A 24240-nucleotide genomic window follows, 5' to 3' on the forward strand; every position below is an offset into this window, starting at 1 on the left:
CAACTCTGTGGAACGAAATGTGTTCGTTAACCGAGGGACCACTGTAATGATATAAAAAACACCAAAAATACAGTACATAATATCCTAACCACTGGGGTTAGTTATACAAACCTTTTCCTGGGAAAAAGCCAAAATTTTGAGCAAGTACGTCCAGATAATTCGTGGATGACACCCTGGATATACTCAAGAATGTCTGAGGGTAGTTTTAAAGTTGCTGGCATTTTCACGGCCGGGATAGGGAGCCATTCGTTCTAGACACAGGAATTTCCTTTACCTGTATTGTATATGTGTGTGTGTGTGTGTGTGTGTGTGTGTGTGTGTGTAGACACACACACACACAAAACAAATACAGAAAAATAATCATGGGAAAATCTCTCACAAATAATCAGAAACAAATGTAGTATTAAAAATTTAAAAATGTTGAGTCTACCCTCACGTCTATGCCGTGCTTTGTTACAAAAGTAAAGATGTAACCCCCCCCCCCCATCAGGAAATATTATTTATGGATTTGGTGATTCGCGGCCATTTTGAACCTAACTCCCACGAATTTGAAAGGCCTACTGTACTCACTTTGTACTCAAATGTACTACACTGTAGAACTAAATTAATCGCTATCTTTCAAGGATTCCAGTAATGCAACTTATATCTGCTAAGTTTAGTCTGTGACATTTTATAAGATAAAAACTTTAAGCCTAAAACTACCTTCACCCCTGGCTGGGAGGATGGGGGAGGGGATGAGGTGAGGTGTTGACTGCTGGGCGGGGAGGTTATCAAATGCAGTGTTATCAATCAAATAGAGAGAGTTAAAATTTTTCGCTTATAAAATGTCACTGAATTGACTTGGCAGAATACAACTTACATTGCTGGAATTCTTCCAAGATAGTGATTAATTTGAGTACAAATATCCCATAGTTTGTACTAAACATAAAATTTTTAGTGATTTGAGTACAGGTTTGCCCTTAGGACAATTATTTCTTTTACTTTTTTCACAATACATATTTAGGATTGTGCGTGCATGTAAATGAGTAAAAATAAATGAAGTAAGTTATGTATATCTACACGAAAATATGAGTTGAAAAACAACCATAACACCTCACAGCTTGGCCCATTAGCCTGGAGGTTGCTGTGATGAGTCTAACTTGGCTACAGTGCCATGATATATAACTATTAAGCATTATTATACTGAATCAGTAAACACTAATAATAACAGTAAATCCAGTGAAATATGGCAGGGAGGGAGGAGAGTTAAGTGCAGACGACGCGTTACCTAACAGTCACGAGTCACTCCTCTTACCCACATCCGTTGCCTGCGTACGATAAAATATGTATGGGAGAAATACATATCTTGTAGTCCAATTTGAAAACGGTGACAGGCCCATTGATAAACAAATAATATAAACCAGCATTTACCTCTGATAACACAATAAGAAATATTGTTTTATTACAAGAGTAAATGAAATATTCCCACAAACAACAATTGACAGCCATTTGTGTTTCCCACCACCTTGGGCACTTGTGTCCAGTGCGACTGACTGGTCAACCAGCGCCCATGGGCCTAAAATGTTCTTTGCTTTGTTTTGGGAATGCTTCTTAGGGAGGTTTCTTTGCACAAAACCCCCAAATTTTTTGTCCAAATCTTCCGAAATCTGGATTTACAGTTTCTGAAAAGTTGAGAGTTCACTGTACTCTGCAACATTTGATGCTATAATATCCTGACCACTGGGGCTAGTTATACAGACTTTTTCCTGTGAAAAAGCCATAATTTTGAGCAACATACGTACTGTCTTACTGTACTCATTTTGTGCTCAAATGTACTAAGGAAAAGGACTAAATTTTTTATCTCTTGTGCAAACTATGAGATATTCATACTCAAATTAATCGCTATCTTACAAGGATTCCAGCAATGCAAGTTATATTCTGCTAAGTCAAGTCTATGACATTTTATGAGAGACAACTTTAAGCCTATAACAACATTCATCCCATTAATCGTTATCACCCACCGCCATCTGCCTATCCTGCTGTCAGTGAGGAGGGGAAGGGGGAGGTGTGGTGTTAACAGCCAGGAGTGAGGATTAACATGTACAGTCTCGTTCAAGATTCTTTGAAGACTGCTGGAGACAATTGGCAACTCAAGGCCGTTTATTTACTATAGTACGTAGTATAATATAATACGAAACAACAAAGCCCAACCATTAAATTAAGCAAAGGGGAACTAAGTAACCAATCACCGCTCACTTTTATATTTATTCATAATTTTTACTACGTAGTATAGTAAACAAACGGCCTTCAGTTGCCAGCTGTCTCCAGCAGTGTTTGAAGAATCTTGAACGAGACTGTACAGTACATAGGTGTCAGGGACCCAAGGATTATAAAAGTCAAAGAGTTTAAATTATTTGCTTATAAAGTGTCACTGACTTGACTTGGCAAAATATAACTTACATTGCTGGAATTCTTGCAAGACAGCAATTAATTTGAGTATAAACATCAATAGTTTGCACTAGACAAAAAAATTTTAGTAATTAATTTAGTACATTTGAGTACAGATTGTGATAATTTATGCAGTTGCTCAGCAGTTGTGGTTGCAGTTTCAAAGCTTCGTGACATCACTAGTGTATAATGCGTTTCCATATGCCCTGGTCTATTCACTAATAAGTTGGCTAAGTGCAAATGTAGCCAAATCAAGCCATGATGTATCAATTAATTTTAAAATAGAAATTATAAAGTAAAATGTTATAAGACAATGGTTTAGTAGTGCTGTTAATGTATTAAAAATGTGTATTATAAATAAGAGAGTCTACCATCAATTCAATTCCATGCTTTGTTATTAATAACAAAGCATGGAGTGGACTTGAGGTTAGACTCTCACACTTTTAATACAATTGTTTCTGATTATTTGTGAGAGGATTTTCCCATTATTATTTATTTGTATGTGTTTTGAGTGTATGATATACAGTATAATCTCAATTTACGCGGATTTCCTTTACGCGGTTGGTCATTTACGCGGCACCTGGCCAGACACGGCAATTATTAGTTAAGCGGTACATTCCATCGTTTACGCGGGAAGTGGCGCGGGCAGGGTACGCGCTAGGTCACCAAGTCAACAAAACATTACGAGTTCTTCACCCGCCACCCACCACAGCCAGCCCAAGTCAGTGATAGTGAGGATATGGACTTTGAGGGGTTTGACAAGGAGGCCCTGCTAGCATCTGTGGTGGATAGTGATACAGGTGATACAGGTGAGGGCCAATAATCTGCCCTCTGCCTCGGAACCAACCCCCCATCCCCGTGTGCCCAGCCATCTCTTCTACTAACGTAAGTGTTAAAAAACCTAATATTATTGATATTTCTCTTAAATATTAATTGTGTGTGCATACCATCATAAAATTAAGATGTTATTTTTACTACAACGTACGTATTGTGTCGGAAAAAGGGTAGTCTGGCGGTCAGCCCAGTCTCTATTTCAATTAATCCCATATGTTCTGTTATTTTATTTACGCGTTTCGCATTATAAGCGGACCTCCATGGGTTTAATTGACCACGTAAAACGAGATTATACTGCAGCTCATTTAAAGAATGCATAATCCAAGAGTAAATGTAAAAAGTATGTAACTGGTAACAACATGTACTCCTCGACTTACTACCTACTCGACTTACGACCACCCGGACATATGAACGCCGCAGTCATATAAAATATTTTTCAAATTACGTATTTTCTAGTACTGACGTTAGTGATCGGGCTGTGTACTGACAAAATTTTTGTTTGTAATTCCCTTTAAAATGGCTGGCAAGCATAAAAGTGAGTTCTTGTGGTGCTGAGAAGAAAAAGAGACACCCATTTTAGAATTTCTATGTATTTTTTCGCATTTTCGACTTATGACCTGGTCGTCGGTCCCTAACCCCGTCGTAAGTCGAGGACTGACTGTATATATTTTTTTTCCTTGAATGTAGATCCAAAGTTTTTGCGCCCTCCACCATATCTACAATGATAAATGTGGCCGAGAGCCTACAAAAGGTTGGGGACCACTGGTGTAGGGGGTGGGGAGCATTGCTAGGGAATCGGCGACCCAGCTGGTCTTTGTTACTTAGGAGAAACAGGGAGTATATGCAACTGGCAACTGTGTTAAAACTTTCATTTGGCTTTTACTTACTGATTTGGCAATACTGTCCAGTATTTTTATTTTTATTTTCTGATTCCTCACATTTCCTGGTGTGAGCATATTAACGGAATTAATTTTGATTCAGCGAACTAGTTCACTAAATCGAGCGAAAAATAACGGAGAAAATGCCTTCCCCTAAATTGAGAGTTCGTTACATCGGATTCTGTTAAATTGAGAGAATACTTTAACTGGGTCTTTTATTGTTAAAATAATATTGATGGTAGACATATATTACTATCATGCATTTTAATGCATTCTTGTTATCTTAACAATCTGAACAACACCCACTTTCAAAATCTTGGATTTGCCCTTGATATGCTTCTTACCTATGTACAGGAGATGCTGGAGCTTAAGCTAAGAAGATTAGTATCCCTTTCGTCCCCGAAACCTCTGCCGATTATCCAACTGAAAAAAGATAATTGTAACCATAAATTACTGTTAATGTTGAGTGTACCAATGACATAGATCAAGCGTATATAGAGTACAGCAGTGGTGGGCACAGCTAAACGAAAAGTTAGCTTCGCTAACCGCTAATCTGCGAACTAAAAAGTTAACTTCGCAAACGCTAAACCGCTAAACAGCTAAAAAATTTAGCAGAAGCTAACGCTAACCGTTAACTTTTATTAGCGTATATGAATTTAGCTTTGTTTTTTTTGGGGGGGGGGAGGGCTCTAAAAGCCTTAAAAACAGACCTACAGTAGAGAGCTGAAATTTTCATATGTTGTCTTGTAGCTTAGACATAGAGCTTTCCAAAAAGGTATAGCATGCCAAGATCAGATGATGATCAAGGTGTACACAAATAATTAAATGAACAAATGAAATTAAACATTATTTTACATTCAAGTTTCAACATACACTTCATAATCTTTATTTACTGTACGAAAAGAGAGAAAGTATTAAACAAATCCAAAAACTATAGTACTGTATAGCATAGGTAGCAAATAGCATCATGCCAAGATCAGATGATGATCAACTTATCAAGGTGTACACTGTACACAATTTCACAAATAATTAATTTGCATTCTCATACAACCTATCGGCCTTATTCATTATTCATGTAAATATGCAATACTTGTACCAACCACATACACATTATACCAGTGCATTTTTATATAACTTCTATAACACAGTCAGCCAAGCGTGCCTGACTGGCTGTTGGAGACACACGTCGCGGCGTCACACGCTTACAACAGACAGGAACAAACGTATAAATTTTGTCAGCGGACTTAAAGTTAGCGGAACTAAATTTAGCGGAAGCTAATTGGTCCGCTAATGGTTTCCAAAGTTAGCGAAAACGCTAATCCGCTAACGAGAAAGCTAGCTTCGCTAATTAGCGGATTAGCGGAACCGTGCCCACCACTGCAGTTCAGTAATCATTGCTGTTCGTTTACCTGTCCAGTCATCCCACAAACAGACACTCCCCGGGTTACAGAATACTCTGTTTATGGAAATTTGAGGATATAGAATTCTTCCCATAAGCCCCATTATAAAAGTTTTCAGGTTGCACAAGAGTTTTTGTTATTACAGAAGGTAACTAGCATGGCGTAACAACACTATTTGTGGAGGATTTTGCGTAAGACAGCTGAGTGCATCCTCTTGAGAGATGCCATTTGTGATTCAGTACAGGGTACAGTACGTATTTGCCTTATGGAAGGGTCATTTTCGGTTTATGGAAAATTGGGCTTACAGATATGGACCAGGAGCAGAACCTTTCCATAAACCGGGGAGTGTCCGTACCATAAAAAAGCTATTTCCACACTGTGCACTTGGATATTGCCCTTAAATATATAAAGCTCTTCCCCGACTTACGACAGGGTTAGGGACCCAAATCCAGGTCATAAGTCGGAAATGCAAAAAATGATATGTATAAAATCTAAAATGAAATACAGTACAGTGAAAGTAATCAATAATGAAGAATGGATACAGTGTTACTGTGCACTTACCTTTAATGTAGTCAGCTGAATGCACATGGGGCCCCCATAATTCTCTATTTACAGGTACACATGGAGATTATATTAATTGGGTGAAGCATAGGAGGAGACAGGGCTGGGGGGCCCTCATAATTCTCTATTTACAGGTACACATGGAGATTATATTAATTGGGTGAAGCATAGGAGGAGACAGGGCTGGGTGGGTCATCAATATTGCTTTCTTCAGACAGGTTTATGTACAGGGGAAACTTGCTGGTTGAAGATATTGGATCATCTTTAGGGAGTGACGAGGCAGCACTGGTGGTGTGTGAGGAGACAGCAATGGGGGACTTCTTAAAATAGATGTCCAATTTAGACTGCACAGTTTGCTTTTTCTTTTCATTACAAACCTCCCTGTAGCAAGCAAGTGTATCTTGGACCATTCTGTCAACTTTGGCAAAACGCTCAACATTTTGATCCATTCCATCAAACATTTGCATCCCCTTATTAATTGTAGCAAATGCCTCTACCATTTGCTTCACTGAAAATTTTTTGGGGGTGCAAGTACTTCTACATTTAGACTCTTCTTCCTCTGCATTTTTCTGTGCTTCCAGTTTGATAAGATCCTCGTTACTTAGCTCTTCTGCTGCACTTTCAACCAATTGCTCAACATCTTTATTATCAATTTCTAACTCAAGCTAGTTACCCAACTCCACTATCTTGTTACTAATCTCAGAAATTACTTCATTTTCATTAAATCCTCTGAAACTGTTCACATATCTTTTCAGGACTTTCTTCCATATTCCATTCATGCACTGACCTGTAACCTCATCCCATGCTACAATAATGTTCTTCACACATGCCAAAATGTTGTAGTCCTTCCAAAACTCTCTGAGCGTTTTCTCACCTTCAGTAGCAGCAACAGCCTGAGCGAAGGTCGTACGTAAATACTTGCAATTAGCTTTAAAACCAGCAATAGCACCTTGATCCATGGGTTGGATGACAGAGGTAGTGCTAAGTGGAATGTATACTACCTTAACATCAGGGTGCATGTCGTCCAGGTGTGGTGGGTGTCCCAGAGCATTATCCAAAATTAACAAAATCTTGAATGCAATCCCTTGTTGCAGACAATACTCCTTGGCTCGAGGAATGAAAAAAGTTATGAACCAATCCCCAAACAGTACTAGGGTCATCCAGGCTTTCTTGTTACTTCAATAAAACACTGGCAGTGTGTGCTTGCTGACATGTTTAAAAGCCTTGGGGTTCTCTGAATGATAGATCATGAAGGGCTTTATCTAGAAACCAGCTACATTCTCCCCCAACAGAAGTGTAATTCGGTCCTTGAATGCCTTGAATCCTGTCATTGTTTTCGCCTCTTTGTGGATGTATGTCCATTCAGGCATGCGCTTCCATAATAATCCAGTTTCATTAACATTGAATATTTGCTAAGGCAAATAATTGCATTCCATGATCACACGATCAAGCTCCTCCTTAAAAGCTTTGGCAGCAACAGCATCAGCACTAGCTGCCTCTCCACTCACCGTAACATTATGTAAACTGTAGCGGTTCTTAAATCTGTTAAACCACCCTTGACTTGCTGTGAAGGTTTGCTCGCACTCATCTCCTGCCTGCTCCTTCAGGCTTTCGAAAAGTCTTCTTGCCTTAGCCTGTAGGGTTAGAAGGCTTAAGGGTACACACTTTTGTATCTGGTCTTCCATCCATATCACAAGTAATTTTTCCATCTCATGAATAGGACCTTGTCTTTTCTTCGTTATTATAGTTACCTTTATAGGTGCTGATCCTTTCACTACATCACGAATACGTTCCTTGTCCTTCAAAATAATCAAGATGGTCGAGTGTTAGAAGCCTAGGTCACGTGAAATTGTTGCTACAATTTTTCCATTTTCATAATGCATTATTATCTTCATTTTCGTCTAAAAAATAATTGACTGTCTTCTTTTCTTCTGAGCAATACCAGCACTATGCCTCCACCAAGAAGTCAACAGCTTTCTTGACGTTAAATTTCTTCCAAAACTGTTTGACGCGAACTTCTTGATCTGCCAACTCTTGTTCCTCATCCTCGTCGCTCTGGCTATCGGTGTCACCCAGGTTACGCAACTCATCCTTGGTGTTGGTACAGTCATTAAGGAGCTTAAACTTCTTTGTAGAGAATGCAGCCTTAACGTTGCATATCAACTCCTGGTCTATGGGCTGGATGAAAGACGTAGTGTTGGGAGGAAGGAAGACCACTTTTACGTTGGGGTGACGATCCAACAGTAGGGGCGAGTGTCCTGGTGCAATGTCAAGGAGCAACAAAATGTTGAATGGAACATTCTGTTGCTCGCAGAATTTCTTGACATCGGGAACGAAACAGTCGTCAAACCAGGAGAGGGACAGAGCACAGAAGCCTTACGTGCGGTTAGCCAGTGGACATTTAGCTTGGTCATGTCCATGTTCTTGTAGGCGTGCGGCTTGTGAGCTGTGTGGATCACCGATAACTTGAGTTTACAGGTACCGGAGGCATTGGTGGTAAACAAAACGGTGATGCGCTCCTTCTGCAACTTCCGGCCCCGACACTTGCTGGCAGACTTGACAACGAAGGTCTTGGAAGGTAGTTTTTTCCAAAACAGACCGGATTCGTCCATGTTGAACACCTGGTCGTCGGTGTACTGTACTGTCCTTCCTCCATAATCTCACGTAAGAACGGAGGAAAATCACTAGCCGCCACACGGTCAGCACTCACTCCTTCACCACCAATGTTAATGTTGGTGATCTTGTTCCTCTTCTTAAACCCTTGCAGCCACCCAGAAGAAGCATTGAAGGGTTTGGGCTCTGCAATTCCCATCTTACATGCCACTGCTACGCACAGTTCACGTGCGTTCTCTTGAACCGACCGCGTGTCCACCGCCATGTTCCGTCGTGCCTGACGAATCAAGTGGCTCACAAGTAAATTCTCCGTCTTGGGAAGCACCTTGTTCTGGCAGTACTTCACCATTGAAGCACCTGCAGACTTTGTGATGTTCATGTGTTCTTTTATCTTGGCTGCATCCTTCTTGATCGTCCGGATCGTAGATTCGTTAACACCATGCTGGTGCGCGAGATCAACCTGTCTTGTTCCTTTTTCTAACTCTTGTATTATATTGTACTTCACCTCGTAACTTAGGGCACGTCATATCTTCTTTGGCTTAGGGCGGCTGGATAATGCAAGGTTTATCTGTGGTGGTTGAGGTCCAGTGGAAGCCATTCTTACGAGATTAGCGAGATTATCCGAACAATAGAACACAGTATACACGGGGTGACTGGGAGGATCGTAACTGACGCGGCTAGGTCAGCGGCTTCATCCTTCCCACGGCAGGGCACGTCATATTACATTAAACCAATCACAGCTAGCGGCGGATGAAGATAAGGATGCGTGGCCCAATCACAGTCCGACGTCATATGACGTCACCAATAACGCAACAGAGACATACACTGCGCAACCTACTCGCGCCGCTTACCCAATATGGCGGGATGGCGGGAGGTTTGAATACAAAAATGGGGCGGCGTGAAAGGACCGCCAATCGCTCTCCGCGTAAATGACCAAATTTACCGCGTAAATTAAGCATCCCGCTTCTGGCAAAGTACCGCTTAAATGACAAAACGCGTAAACAAAAACCAAGTAAATCCAGACTCAACTGTATTATTAATGAATTGTATTGTTCATTTTGTACACATAAACAATAATTCAATCAAAAAGAAATTCAGAAACATTAATTAAAACATACAGTCAACCCTCGCTTTATGCGGTTCCACATTCCGCGTTTCCACGTTTACGCGGTACCCTGCCGAAACCGGAATGCTCACATTCCGCGGTGCGTGTACCCCTTTACGCGGAGAGCGGCTGGTGAGCCGCGCCATTTTTGGATCCAAACCTCCCGCCATCTCTCCCGCCATCCGCCATGTTGTGTAAGCGGCGCGAGCATGGTGCGCACAAGGTCGCCCAGTCATCAAAACATTACCGAGTTCTTCACCCGCCACCCACCACAGCCGGCCCAAGTCAGTGATAGTGATAATTATAGTGAGGATATGGACTTATATGGACTTTGAGGGGTTTGACAAAGAGGCCCTGCAAGCCTCTGTGGTGGATAGTGATACAACTGATACAAGTGATACAGGTGAGGGCCAATAATCTGCCCTCTGCCTCGGAACCAACCCCCCATCCCCATGTCCCTAGCCATCTTTTCTACTAATGTAAGTGTTAAAAAACCTAATATTATTGATATTTCTCTTAATTATTAATTGTGTGTGCATACCATCATAAAATTAAGAAGTTATTTTTACTACAACGTAGGTATTGTGTCTGAAAAAGTGGAGTTTGGGGGTCGGCCCGGTCTCTATTTCAATTAATCCCATATGTTATGTTGTTCACTTTACGCGTTTCTCACTTTCCGTGGTACCCTGTGGGTTGAATTAACCGCGTAAAGTGAGGGTTGACTGTATATGAACAGTAAATTAGTGTTGCTTTCATATTCTTATGTAGAGTAATGACGATATGTTTACACATGTGCTCACTTACATACGCGATCTCACATTTTTCTTTACCATTAATTGTTAGCTACTTCTATTGTTCCATTTATTAACATTAAATAACATTACTTAAACCAATCATATTAATTTTCTACATTAATTTTACTACAGCTACAACCGGGGTCTTATTTTCTTCAGTTTTATAATTATGTAGAACCAATCAGTCACTGGTTTTGCAAACGAGTTGTTTTTTTACTTTTATTTTTGTTTTGTTTTTAAATAAAGATTTTTTGTTTTATATAGACTTGATATACATGTTTACATTTGCTTACCTTCTACTGTTGGAAAATATTTCCCGTCGTTGCCATACTGACAAAAACAAGAGAAAGAATGTAAACACTACAGCCCAGGTGTATAAAATGAGTGCTGTATTAAAGATTTCACCTTCTTATACAGATTTTTTTTTAAATTGATGAAAATGACGACTGATAAGCAGTTCTAAGTGATGGTATTCCAAGATGTGTGTGTGCTTGTGCCAAAAGGGCTGTATAATTATCAAGCAACGGTTTCACTGGTGTTGGTAGTAGGCAGCTACCAAACAGGGAGGTACTACTGCCTGAGAAGATATTGGTAGACCCTGCTGCCATATGGCAGGGTCTCAATTGTTTCTCTTACTATTGATAACACAACATACATTTATTGTTTCTCATTCTTGATTTTTTTTTTCATATTTTATTTCTTTATGGTTCTTTATTATTATTATTATTAAATTTTCGCCCCCCAGGCCCCAATGTGGGTCAGTGACCTGTGCCCAGGTGGGCTAATACCCGTAAAAAAAAAAAAAAAAAAAATAATAGAATTTCATTTCCAAAATCAGGGTGCGTCTTCCACGATGCAGCGTCTTCCAAGCCGAAAAATACGGTAATATTCCCACAAACAACAATTGTCAACTCTGTTTATGTTTCCCACCTCCTCGGGCATCTGTGTCCAAGCACCTGATGGGTCAAGCAGTGCCCATGGGGCTAAAATGTTATTTGCTCTGGTTTAGGAATACTTCTTCGGGAAACTTTTAGGAGGCTTCCTAGCCCAGAAGCCCCAGATTTTTTGTCCAGTCTTCCGAAATCTGGATTTCCCGGGTCCAGATCTTCAAGGGTTTACTGTATTACCAAACCAGTTAATAAAAGCCAAATGAAAGTTTAACACAGTTGCCATTTGCATATACTTCCTGGTTCACCCTAACAATGCCGACGCTACCTCTGCCGATTCCCCTTGTGTGCAAAGGAATGTAAATTCCCTTTATGTGTTTGCCCTTAGGACAATTATTTCTTTTACTTTTTCACAAATGTATGTAGGACAGTGTGTGCATGTAACTGAGTAAAAAATAAATGAAGAAAGTTACGTATATCTACCCAAAAATGTAAGTTGAAAAAAAAACCAAACAGCTTGGCCCAGTAGTCTGGTGGTTACAGAGAGGAGTTAAACTTGGCTACAATGCCTCCAGCAATGTTAACAGATGTAAATGTGAAAAGAAAGTTATCTGTAAATCTTCATTTGTATCAGGTATTTGTAGATTTAAAAATAAATGTTGCAGGTATGGCCTTAATAGACTGTAATGCTTGTAAGAGTTCAGAAATGGTGACTGCTTAGCTACCTCTGAAGAATTGGGTATCTGCTGTATGAATGTTAATGGTCTCAGGTTATCACCATCAGTACAGTAGTTATAAATTAAGCGTTTATATTTACAATAATTTTTATTTAATTAAAAATAATAATAACGTGTTTAAATAAGCAATAACATATTTTTAATTCTCTAGTTGGGTTATGTAGAATTTAGCCTACTGGAGACAGCAATTGGGGATTTGTTAGCTTACGGGAGACCGCAACTTCACATATTGGACGTAGGCTTATTTTTTTTGCCATTTTTCAGACAAAAAGGTGTCTTATATGCCGTAAAACACTGTAAGTAATATTATAGTGTACAGTATTATGCATTTGCAAATACCCAGGTTTTATTCATTATCTGTAAGTTGTCTAAGTGTACAAGTAGCCTAATTGAGCCATCATGTATCACTCGAAGGTAGTAACTAATGTTGTTGGGAAGGTAACTTCATCTCAGTACTATACTGTACAGTGTACAGTAGAACGTCGCTTTAATGCAATTTAATTTAAGATTACCTGACAGTATAGTCTGGGTTTACGCGGATATCTTATGTGTGTTTGGCCATTTATGCGGCACCTGTCCAGATGCGCCAATTATTAGTTACGCGGTACATTCCTTAATTTACGCGGCAAGCGGCGGGCAAGCTGCTGGTTGCTGATGTCAGACTCGTGCCGATGACGTCTCGGACTGTGATTGGGCCACGTATCCTTACCACCCACGCACCCCCTCCGCTGCGAGCTGTGATTGGTCTATTTAACTTTGCTTGCCCTGCCACCAGGGGGGATGAGTCGATGACCTTGACTGCGTCAGTCCCATTGTTTCCCGTCTCCGCGTGTACAGTACTCCCTCGTACCCAGTAACCTGTTTGTTCTACACAATGGCTACCGCTGGACCCCCACCACCCCCGAGAAACCTTGAACTACTTGGCCCAAGCCGCCCCAAGTCCAAGAAGGTGCGAAGCGCCTTAAGCTATGAGGTTAAGTACAAGATCGTTCAGGAGTTAGAAAAAGGCACGAGGCAAGTGTATCTGGCCAGACAATATGGAGTGAATGAATCGACGATCTGCACGATCAAGAAGGATGCCGGCAAGATCAAAGAACACATGAGCATTATAAAGTCTGTAGGTGCCTCGCTGGTGAAATATTGCCACAATAAGATCTTACTGAAGACTGAGAGTTTATTAGTCAGCTACATGATTCGTCAGTCAAGAAGGAACATGGTGGTCGACACTCGGGCAGTGCAGGACTACGCGAGAGAACGCTACCATTCAGTGGCAAGAAAAATGGGAGTTGCAGAGCCCAAGCCCTTCACTGCTTCCGGTGGGTGGCTGCAAGGTTTCAAACGAAGTAACAAGATCACGAATATTGAGATAGTCGGTGAAGGAGCAAGTGCCGACCGGGCTGCCGCCATGAATTTTCCCCCATTTTTACGGAAAATTATGGAGGAAGGACAGTACACCGACGACCAAGTGTTCAATATGGATGAATCAGGGTTGTTCTGGAAAAAATTGCCATCCAAGACCTTTGTAGTCAAGTCTGCGAGCAAGTGTCGGGGGCGAAAAATGCAGAAGGAGCGCATCACCGCACTGTTCACCACCAATGCCTCTGGCACTTGTAAGCTGAAGTTGTCGGTGATCCATAAAGCCCGCAAGCCGCATGCATACAAGAATATGGACATAAGCAAGTTAAATGTCCACTGGCTAACCTCAGGGAAGGCGTGGATGTTCACTGGTCTGTCCCTCTCCTGGTTTGACAACTGTTTCGTTCCTGATGTAAAGAAATTCTGCGAGCAAAATAATGTTCCATTCAACATTTTGTTGCTCCTTGATAACGCACCAGGACACTCGCCCCGATTGCTGAATTGTCACCCCAACGTAAAAGTGGTCTTCCTTCCCCCTAACAGTAAATCGTTAATCCAGCCCATGGATCAGGAGTTGATTTGCAAAGTGAAGGCTGCTTTCTCCGCAAAGAAGTTTCAGCTCCTGAACGACTTCACCAACACCAAGGATGAATTGCAGAACCTAGAGAGTGGCACCGATAGCGAGGACGGGGAACACGAACAAGATTTGGCGGACCATGAAGTGCGAGTCAAGCAGTTCTGGAAACTGTTCAACGTGAAGAAAGCTGTTGATTTCTTGGTGGAGGCATGGGGGCTATCTGTGGCAACAATTCATCACGCGTGGCGGCATGTGTTGTAGGGTATCCCAGGTGGGAGGCAGAGGCAAGCGGTGGCTGGTGATGCTCAGTTTGTTGCTGTGGCATTGGAGAATGCAAGAGAGGCTGCACAAAGTGTCAGAGCTGCAGGCTTCTCCGAGACCACCAACGAGGACATCCTGGAGGTAATCAGGCAACCTGAGGGGACTGCGGACGAGATGTTGGAAGATGATGAAGTCAGTGAGCAGCCAGGTGATACAGTGGAAGAACAAGAGCAGAAACTAACACATGCTGATGTGAAGGAGGTCATCGAGTTTGCTGAGAAAATGAAGCTCATCCTTGCCAAAGACCCAGTCAATCATCGCCATGAAGTGTCTAATAACCATCTGTTGAAATGCCTGGAGCCCTATGTTCAGATGTATCACGACCACATCAATGCTAACCGTCAACAAAACATTACCGAGTTCTTCACCCACCACCCACCACAGCCAGCCCTGAATCGGCTGCTTGTCCAATTAACCAGTCCGTTCACACATATTTATATTTGGGTTTTAAGTAACGAAACCCAAACGGTAGTTCCTTTGTTTTATTATAAAAGGTTGTATATATAATTCCTGAGTGTATATCAACCGTAAGTCTCACTGTCTAGGAGTGAATGAGAAAGGGACGGCGTTTATGTATGATAAACGTTAGGTCACGTCCTTACGATATGAGTTGTGGTGAGCTACTGAAGCTTAGGGGCATCGCAGTGCGTGCTTACAGAAATGCTGTGCTATGGGTCTCGCCCTCTTGGGTAAGTTGCCCGCTCACATGTCAATCTCATGTCTTACTCATAGACAGTGGAAAGTTACAGGGTGGTGAATCTGAATATAATATCAGATGTATTGACCCATTTATATAATACGTTCTGTTGATGAGACAGGGGCCTATTACAGCCCAAGTCAGTGATAGTGAGGATAAGGACTTTGAGGGGTTTGACAAGGAGGCCCTGCTAGCCTCTGTGGTGGATAGTGATACAGGTGATACAAGAGATACAGGTGAGGGCCAATAATCTGCCCTCTACCTCAGAACCAACCCGCCTTCCCCCCGTGCCCTGCCATCTCTTCTACTAACGTAAGTGTTAAAAAACCTAATATTATTGATATTTCTCTTAAATATTAATTGTGTGTGCATACCATCATAAAATTAAGATGTTATTTTTACTACAACGTACGTATTCTGTCGGAAAAAGGGTAGTCTGGCGGTCGGCCCAGTCTCAATTTCAATTAATCCCATATGTTCTGTTATTTTATTTATGCGTTTCGCGTTATAAACAGACCGCCACGGGTTAAATTAGCCAAGTAAACCCAGACTATACTGATTTAAGGCGACACTCACAATTAAGGATACTGTTTTAATTTAAAGCAATTCTTTCCTATTTTGCGTGAGTCAATCAGGTGCATCATACTTAAAATTTTGCGCCTAATGTTTCTCTGGGCATGCTACACTGTTCTTAGGGCAAAGCTGTACTGTACATGTAGTCAAAATAATGTACTACCGGTAAATGATTACTAAAATTTTTGTGTAGTGCAAACTATAGCATGTTTATATTCAAATTAATCACTATCTTATAAGAATTCCAACAATGTAAATTATATTCTTCCCGGATACTTCTGTGACATTTTATAAGCAAAAAACATAAACTCAATCTAAAGGAAATAAATATACAAATAAATTCTTCACTAGACCTTTGGCCCCAACCGTCAAACATGTCACTGTCACCCCCCCCACCCACCATCTTCCCAGCCAGGGTTTGGTGTTTTAGGCTTAAAGTTTTTATCTTATATAATATCACAGACTGAAGTTAAGGTAATATAATTTGTATTGCTGGAATCCTTACAAGGCAGCGAATAATTTGAGTATAAACGTCACATATTTTGCACACGAGATAAAATTTTTTGCTCTTTGTAGTAAAATTCTTAAATTACGGGTAGAACTAAAATTTGTACGTCTAATGCGAGCTATAGCATGTTTATATTCAAATTAATCACTATCTTATAAGAATTCCAGCAATGTAAATTATATTCTCCCATGTCAGTTCAGTGACATTTTATCAGAGAAAAACTTAGTCACTCTTAAGGACAGATCAATAAATAAGCACTAGACCTTGGCATCAACTGTCAAACATATCACCTCCCCTCCCCCTGCATCTTCCCATCAGCTGATCAGCTGATCGCTAGTAAACAGACCATTTAATGTCCCTTAATTTTAGCTGTGTTAATTTATGAGTGTTTGTTTTAACATAATACTACAAAAAACAATGTTTTGTTTATTCTAGGAGATGGGCTGAGGTGCATCTGGGTAGACTCTCAGTCTTTGTAATATTTTGTGTTTCTCTTAAGTACCAAACTAAATTATTCCATTTAAACAACATTTTGATTTAGTGCGAATTCCGTTTAAAGCCACCTCTCTTGGAACCTATCTCGTGTTATATCGACGTTCTACTGTATTATAACGACCCTGTTGTGAGCTGGTCTGCTGAAAGCTCTCACACTAATGCATCCTGAGTGAATACCTTCCAATACAGCTTATCTTTTTATATTCAAGTCACATTACAAATTCCTTATTATATTTATTCTTCATTATTCAAGATGTTATATTAATAAAGATGAGCCATGAACCATAGGTGGCCAATCACATAAGAATACAGTGGTCCCTCGGCTAACAAACGGTTCGATTAACGAAATTTCAGTTAACGAATTAGCTCCCATAAGGATTTTCAGTTCGATTAACGAACAAAACTTCGATTAACGAAATCCTTATGACAAACACGTTTTGTTGTGTGCATCAGCTGATCGGCCAGTCTGCCAATAAAATAATCAGTTCAATGTTTACATTCGTTTCCAGTGGAGTAAATATCAAGAAAGTTGTGCTCTTGAATTTTTCTGCATTTTTCATATTAAAATTATTGGTCACTTTTAGTTAACATATTGATAATATATACAGTACAGGGAACAATTTTTGTGTGCCAATCAGCTGTTTGAATCACCCAACAACGCTTCTCAGATTAACTTTGTCTACAGTGGAGTGAACATCGAGTTTGTTGGTCTCTTGAATATTTTTGCATTTTTACATTAAAATTATTGGTCATTCTGAAATTTAGTTAACATATTGATAATATACAGTGCAGAAATTATTATGAAACATGAAGAAGGCATTAGAACCAATGCACTCTGTAAAGAATATGGCATGTCATCATCGACTGCCTCTACAATCAGCTGTTTGATATGTAAACAAAGCTGCCAGTAATACGACATACACACCTCAAAGTAAGTTAAAATACAGTATTCAATTGTTTTTTATTTATAGTACACTATACTGTACAGTACAGTACTGTATTTAGTTTATATTTAATGTTTTGTTAATTCTATTACTGGTATACAGTACAGTCAACCCTCACTTTACGCGGTCCCACATTCCGCGTTTCCACGTTTACGCGGTGCCCTGCCAGAACCCAGGATGCTCACATTCCGCGGTGGGTGTACCCCTTCACACGGTGAAGTATAATTGTTTTATTTAGCTCATAAAATTCATACAAATTATCCGGCCAGAATATAATTTACTTTGCTGGAATTCTTACAATTTGATTTTGCATTAGACATACAAATTTTAGATATAATGTTTACTCTTGAGTAAATATGTTATCTTTTGTGCAAAATATATGATATTTATATTCAAAATATTCCTGGTCTTACAAGGAATCCAGCAATGTCAATTATATTATCCTAACTTTAATCTGAGGTATTATTTAATACAAAATGTTAAAATTTATTTTTTCCACCCACTCTTTCTCTTGGTGGGGGGTGGGGGGGAGGGTTGGGACTGACCGCGCAGTTCGAAGAGGGGGGGAGGGAAGGTGGGGTACTTTGATTGACAGATAGTGTCGTGAAGAATATTTTTTTTTTTATTAACTGAAGATATTTGTTTTAGCTCATAAAATTCATACAAATTACCCGGCCAGAATATAATTTACATTGCTGGAATTCTTACAATTTGGTGATCATTTTGAATATAAACATCATATATTTTGCATTAGACATACAAATTTTAGATAAAATGTTTAATCTGAGTAAATATGTTATCTTTTGTGAAAAATATATGACATTTATATTCAAAATATTCCTGGTCTTACAAGGAATCCAGCAATGTCAATTATATTATCCTAACTTTAGTTTGAGGTATTATTTATTACTATACCTGGTTTTCCCCCCAAAATTTCTCAGAGGGAAGAGCCAGCAGTGTAGTGTGAGAAGAGGGGGAGGGAGTCGTGTCCATTATTTGAATGGACATTAACTTGGCGACTGTATTTCTCTATTTCTCTTAAGTATTAATTGTGTGCATGTACCATCATAAAATTAAGATGTTATTTTTACTAGAACATAGGTATTGTGTTGGAAAAAGTGGAGTTTGGGGGTCAGCTGGTCTCTATTTCATTTAATCCCATATGTTATGTTATTCACTTTACGCGTTTCTCACTTTCCGCGGTACCCTGTGGGTTACATTAACGGCGTAAAGTGAGGGTTGACTGTACTTTGTATGTAGTACTTATTCTGTGAGTTGGAACCAATTACCCAATATCCCATTGAAATAATAGATTCGGTTAACGAAATTTTCGGATAACGAACGACTATGTGGAACGAATTGTGTTCGTTAACCGAGGGACCACTGTACATTATAATGCAGAACCAATGAATACCGTATATCTCAGCTTATAAGACGAAATTTGAACATTAAAAAAATCTGCCCAAAGTTAGGGGGTCGTCTTAAGCAACAAATATAAAATTCTTACATCTTAAATATTGTGGTTTACTGTGTCAAGAGTGGTGATGGAAACATCGTAAGCCACTCACAAAGTCCTACCAGTAATTATTTTATACTGAAACTTACGTTTGGCAAGCTGGATTCAAATTAAGATTACCGGTATATTAAAATAATAAAAATGTATTATAAACCTGTCTAACATACCCTGTAATAAACACAGCTGCTATCATCACACACCCCTCCCCACGCCCCCCCCCCATTTGCCAGTGAGGAGACAAGAAAGGGAAAGTGACCGCGAGATTGGGCTATTTTTAGCCGTGAGGTGGTCAGTAATGCATACCGGGTATCGGTATATTTACTGATAATAATATTTATCTCCTATAAATAATTGATTTAAAATTTATTTTTTTACAAAGAATATTCAGTAAATGAGTGCGTTAATTCTTGAAACTATCGACAGTTAATTACAGACGCTTAAGTGACGTCACTAGTGTTTACACTACACCAGCGGTAACATTTGATGCCATTACTTGAAATGAATTGGCCTTATTTTAAGTAACTAACTATAAATAAATACAAAAATTAAAAAAAAAGATCAAAAGTGAGAAATAATATACTGTATGTATGTTGTGTTGTCAAAGTAAGAGGAACAATTGAAACTGCAATTGTGTGTAAATGAGGCAGAAAGTATGTATGTATGTATGTATGTATGTATGTATGCATGCATGCATGCATGTATGTATGTATGTATGTATGTATGTATGTATGTATGTATGTGTGTGTATATATATATATATATATATATATATATATATATATATATATATATATATATATATATATATATATATATATATATATATATATATATATATATATATATATATATATATGCAAGTAAATCACTGTAGGTGCGCGTGATCTAGGTATATGCTGATAACCACAAGGAAAGAAGAAAACACGAAGTTCCCAAGCGCTTTCGTGTAATTCACATCTTCAGGGGTGAGTACAGACTAGAGAGAGTAATACAAATCAAGGTGTATATATACAGAGGAGGGTGAGACCAGGTCCACAATGGTCAGGTATTAGGTAATGACCCTACTAATCTTTAAATAGCACACAACGGTTGGTGGTCAGGTCAGATGGTCAAGTGACCCGGCCTTCTCACCTGATCACAAATCTTCTTAATTACAAAATTGTCCAGCTTGTACATGCCGTTACTCAAATTCATGTTGAATGCTTCGGTATGTTTAATAAGACTAGATTCTATGATGTTCCTACTGTCAATTGACTTACATGGTAATATTGAGGAGGCATTATCCCAGTCAATGCAATGCTTGTTATCCCTCAAATGAACAAACAGAGCATTGGATTCCTGGCCTGTCCTAACACTGTATTTGTGTTGTTTAATTCTAGTTGCAAGATCTTTACCTGTCTGGCCTAAGTAAAACATATTACATTCCTTGCAAGGAACTTTATAAATGCAACCAATTGTGTTGTTGGGGGAGTTCTTGATTAACATTTGTTTAACAGTGCATGAGTTTTTAAATGCCACATTGACGTTCCAGGTTTTTAGCTGTGCAGGAATGTGTGAGAAATTTTTGTGAAATGTTAATATTAAGATATTCTTATGGTCATGGGTGGGCTTGGGGTCAGTTCTATAAAAAGTTTTCTTAGTAATGTTTAAGCATTTGTCTATGAAAGATCTAGGGTATTTAAGGTTTGAGCCAATATTATATATATATTTGTATTCCTCATCGATGAATTCCGGACTGCAAATTCTCAAGGCACGTAAAAACATTGTTGAAAATACTGACTGTTTGACTTTATTATGGTGGGCAGAATAATAATGAATGTATGAACACACATTAGTAGGTTTTCTATAAATACTGAACTTAAAAGTGTTACCTATTCTGTGTATCAGACAGTCTAGGAATGGCAATTTACAGTCTTGCTCTAATTCCACAGTGAATTTGATCGAGGGGGCTAAGTTGTTAAGTTGTGGTAGGAAAGCTTTTAGGTCCTCATTACATGGCCAGAGACATAATACATCATCAACATATCTAAACCAGACTGCTGAGGGTGGTAAAATATTACTTAATAGTTTCTTTTCAAAGAATTCCATATATAGGTTGCTTAATACAGGTGAGAGTGGATTACCCATTGCCATACCAAATTTTTGAGCATAATATTCCCCATTGAATTCGAATTTGCAATCCTTAATACATAGTTTGATGAGTTCTGTGAAGATTAGTAGGGTCATTACCTAATACCTGACCATTGTGGACCTGGTCTCACCCTCCTCTGTATATATACACCTTGATTTGTATTACTCTCTCTAGTCTGTACTCACCCCTGAAGATGTGAATTACACGAAAGCGCTTGGGAACTTCGTGTTTTCTTCTTTCCTTGTGGTTATCAGCATATACCTAGATCACGCGCACCTACAGTGATTTACTTGCATAAATGGATTCCACGCGCCACTTCTCCATCCTCTCTACAAGCTGTCCTGGACTGTCTCCTTTCGTTACTGAATACTCCTCTTCGATGATCAAGGCCCACAAATTGAAAATACGTTTGAAATTTCTCCAGACATGCCTCAGTGAAAAAGTTATGCCTAGATCAATCCTACCACAACGTGTCCTGAAGATGTCTGACCGCCCCTTTGATGAGTTCCAAGAAATCATCCTTAAGAAACATTTTGAAATAAAGAGAATTGAAGTGGATGAAGCCTTCCGTATTGTAAGACAAAAAAAGCGCGCTTTTAATATGACCATACCGAGCTATTGGAAAAAGTTCATGTTAGACTACTGTTTTGATAACCTGAGACGTGAGCGTTCTGATCTTCAAGCCAAGATAGACCACAAATTGGCACTCCTTATTAGAAATAGTGATTGGACTAAGGATGCCAATAACAACTGTGTAGTGAATCTCTCCTCGAAACAACTAGACAATGAAACCTTGTGTGCCCTCGGCTATGGTTTAAGTTTTGATGGTTCTAACAAGGGAGTCGACAGTGTTGACATAGCCAGAGCATTTTGCAATTTGGAGAAATTCAGTAATTTGACAAGTGAAGAAGTGAACATGTGTAAAGGTGTCGTGTATGCATCTATGTCCAAGCCTTGTGTTCCAAACTGTCCAGAAAGATTCACCAAAGCAATCCAAGCCCTTAAGAAAAATAAGGATGTACATGTCACTAAAGCAGATAAAGCCAACACAGTAGTGATCTTAAACAAAGATGACTATATCTCTAAAATGAATGACCTCTTATGTGATACCACAACATATTCTAAACTTATAAATAATCCTCTCAACACTGTCAACACCCAGTTCAACAAAAAACTGAAGTCCCTATTGAGAGGCAAAGCTACGCTCATTAAACATCTTACTTCAACGTCCCCTCCACTGCCATACATGTACGGTGTAATCAAGACCCACAAGCCCAATAACCCAGCAAGACCCATCATTAGCTCAGTTGGGTCAATCTCTTATAAACTATCTAAATGGTTAGTTTCTTTACTAAATCCCCTAGTTGGCAACATTTCTAACTCCAATATCAAGAATAATATGGATCTGGTTGATAAACTCAATAACTTACACATTAATCATGATTTTAAACTGGTCAGCTTTGATGTAACGTCACTCTTTACAAAGGTCCCAGTTGATGATTTACTAGAGTTCCTCATAGATTCCCTGGATAACATTTCACTGCCCGTCTCGAAAGACGACTTCACAGAACTCATCAAACTATGTATTAAGGATTGCAAATTCGAATTCAATGGGGAATATTATGCTCAAAAATTTGGTATGGCAATGGGTAATCCACTCTCACCTGTATTAAGCAACCTATATATGGAATTCTTTGAAAAGAAACTATTAAGTAATATTTTACCACCCTCAGCAGTCTGGTTTAGATATGTTGATGATGTATTATGTCTCTGGCCATGTAATGAGGACCTAAAAGCTTTCCTACCACAACTTAACAACTTAGCCCCCTCGATCAAATTCACTGTGGAATTAGAGCAAGACTGTAAATTGCCTTTCCTAGACTGTCTGATACACAGAATAGGTAACACTTTTAAGTTCAGTATTTATAGAAAACCTACTAATGTGTGTTCATACATTCATTATTATTCTGCCCACCATAATAAAGTCAAACAGTCAGTATTTTCAACAATGTTTTTACGTGCCTTGAGAATTTGCAGTCCGGAATTCATCGATGAGGAATACAAATATATATATAATATTGGCTCAAACCTTAAATACCCTAGATCTTTCATAGACAAATGCTTAAACATTACTAAGAAAACTTTTTATAGAACTGACCCCAAGCCCACCCATGACCATAAGAATATCTTAATATTAACATTTCACAAAAATTTCTCACACATTCCTGCACAGCTAAAAACCTGGAACGTCAATGTGGCATTTAAAAACTCATGCACTGTTAAACAAATGTTAATCAAGAACTCCCCCAACAACACAATTGGTTGCATTTATAAAGTTCCTTGCAAGGAATGTAATATGTTTTACTTAGGCCAGACAGGTAAAGATCTTGCAACTAGAATTAAACAACACAAATACAGTGTTAGGACAGGCCAGGAATCCAATGCTCTGTTTGTTCATTTGAGGGATAACAAGCATTGCATTGACTGGGATAATGCCTCCTCAATATTACCATGTAAGTCAATTGACAGTAGGAACATCATAGAATCTAGTCTTATTAAACATACCGAAGCATTCAACATGAATTTGAGTAACGGCATGTACAAGCTGGACAATTTTGTAATTAAGAAGATTTGTGATCAGGTGAGAAGGCCGGGTCACTTGACCATCTGACCTGACCACCAACCGTTGTGTGCTATTTAAAGATTAGTAGGGTCATTACCTAATACCTGACCATTGTGGACCTGGTCTCACCCTCCTCTGTATATATACACCTTGATTTGTATTACTCTCTCTAGTCTGTACTCACCCCTGAAGATGTGAATTACACGAAAGCGCAGGAACTTCGTGTTTCTTCTTTCCTTGTGTTATCAGCATATATATATATA

The 24240-nt window shown here is 39.2% G+C and overlaps 1 protein-coding gene across 1 annotated transcript in view; it reads right to left on the minus strand.

Moving 5' to 3' along the window:
* The window catches only part of LOC121880310 (cytochrome c oxidase assembly factor 5-like), a 111548-nt gene that overhangs the window by 4153 nt on the left and 83155 nt on the right, over positions 1-24240 (minus strand). Inside the window, exon 4 of the mRNA XM_042387470.1 lies at positions 4484-4562. Within this exon, the coding sequence (XP_042243404.1) occupies positions 4521-4562 (42 nt within the window). The 3' untranslated portion in view covers positions 4484-4520. The remainder of the gene's footprint in view (positions 1-4483; positions 4563-24240) is intronic.

Source organism: Homarus americanus, unplaced genomic scaffold (assembly GCF_018991925.1).
Source record: "Homarus americanus isolate GMGI-L3 unplaced genomic scaffold, GMGI_Hamer_2.0 scaffold20930, whole genome shotgun sequence".
Taxonomy (NCBI): domain Eukaryota; kingdom Metazoa; phylum Arthropoda; class Malacostraca; order Decapoda; family Nephropidae; genus Homarus; species Homarus americanus.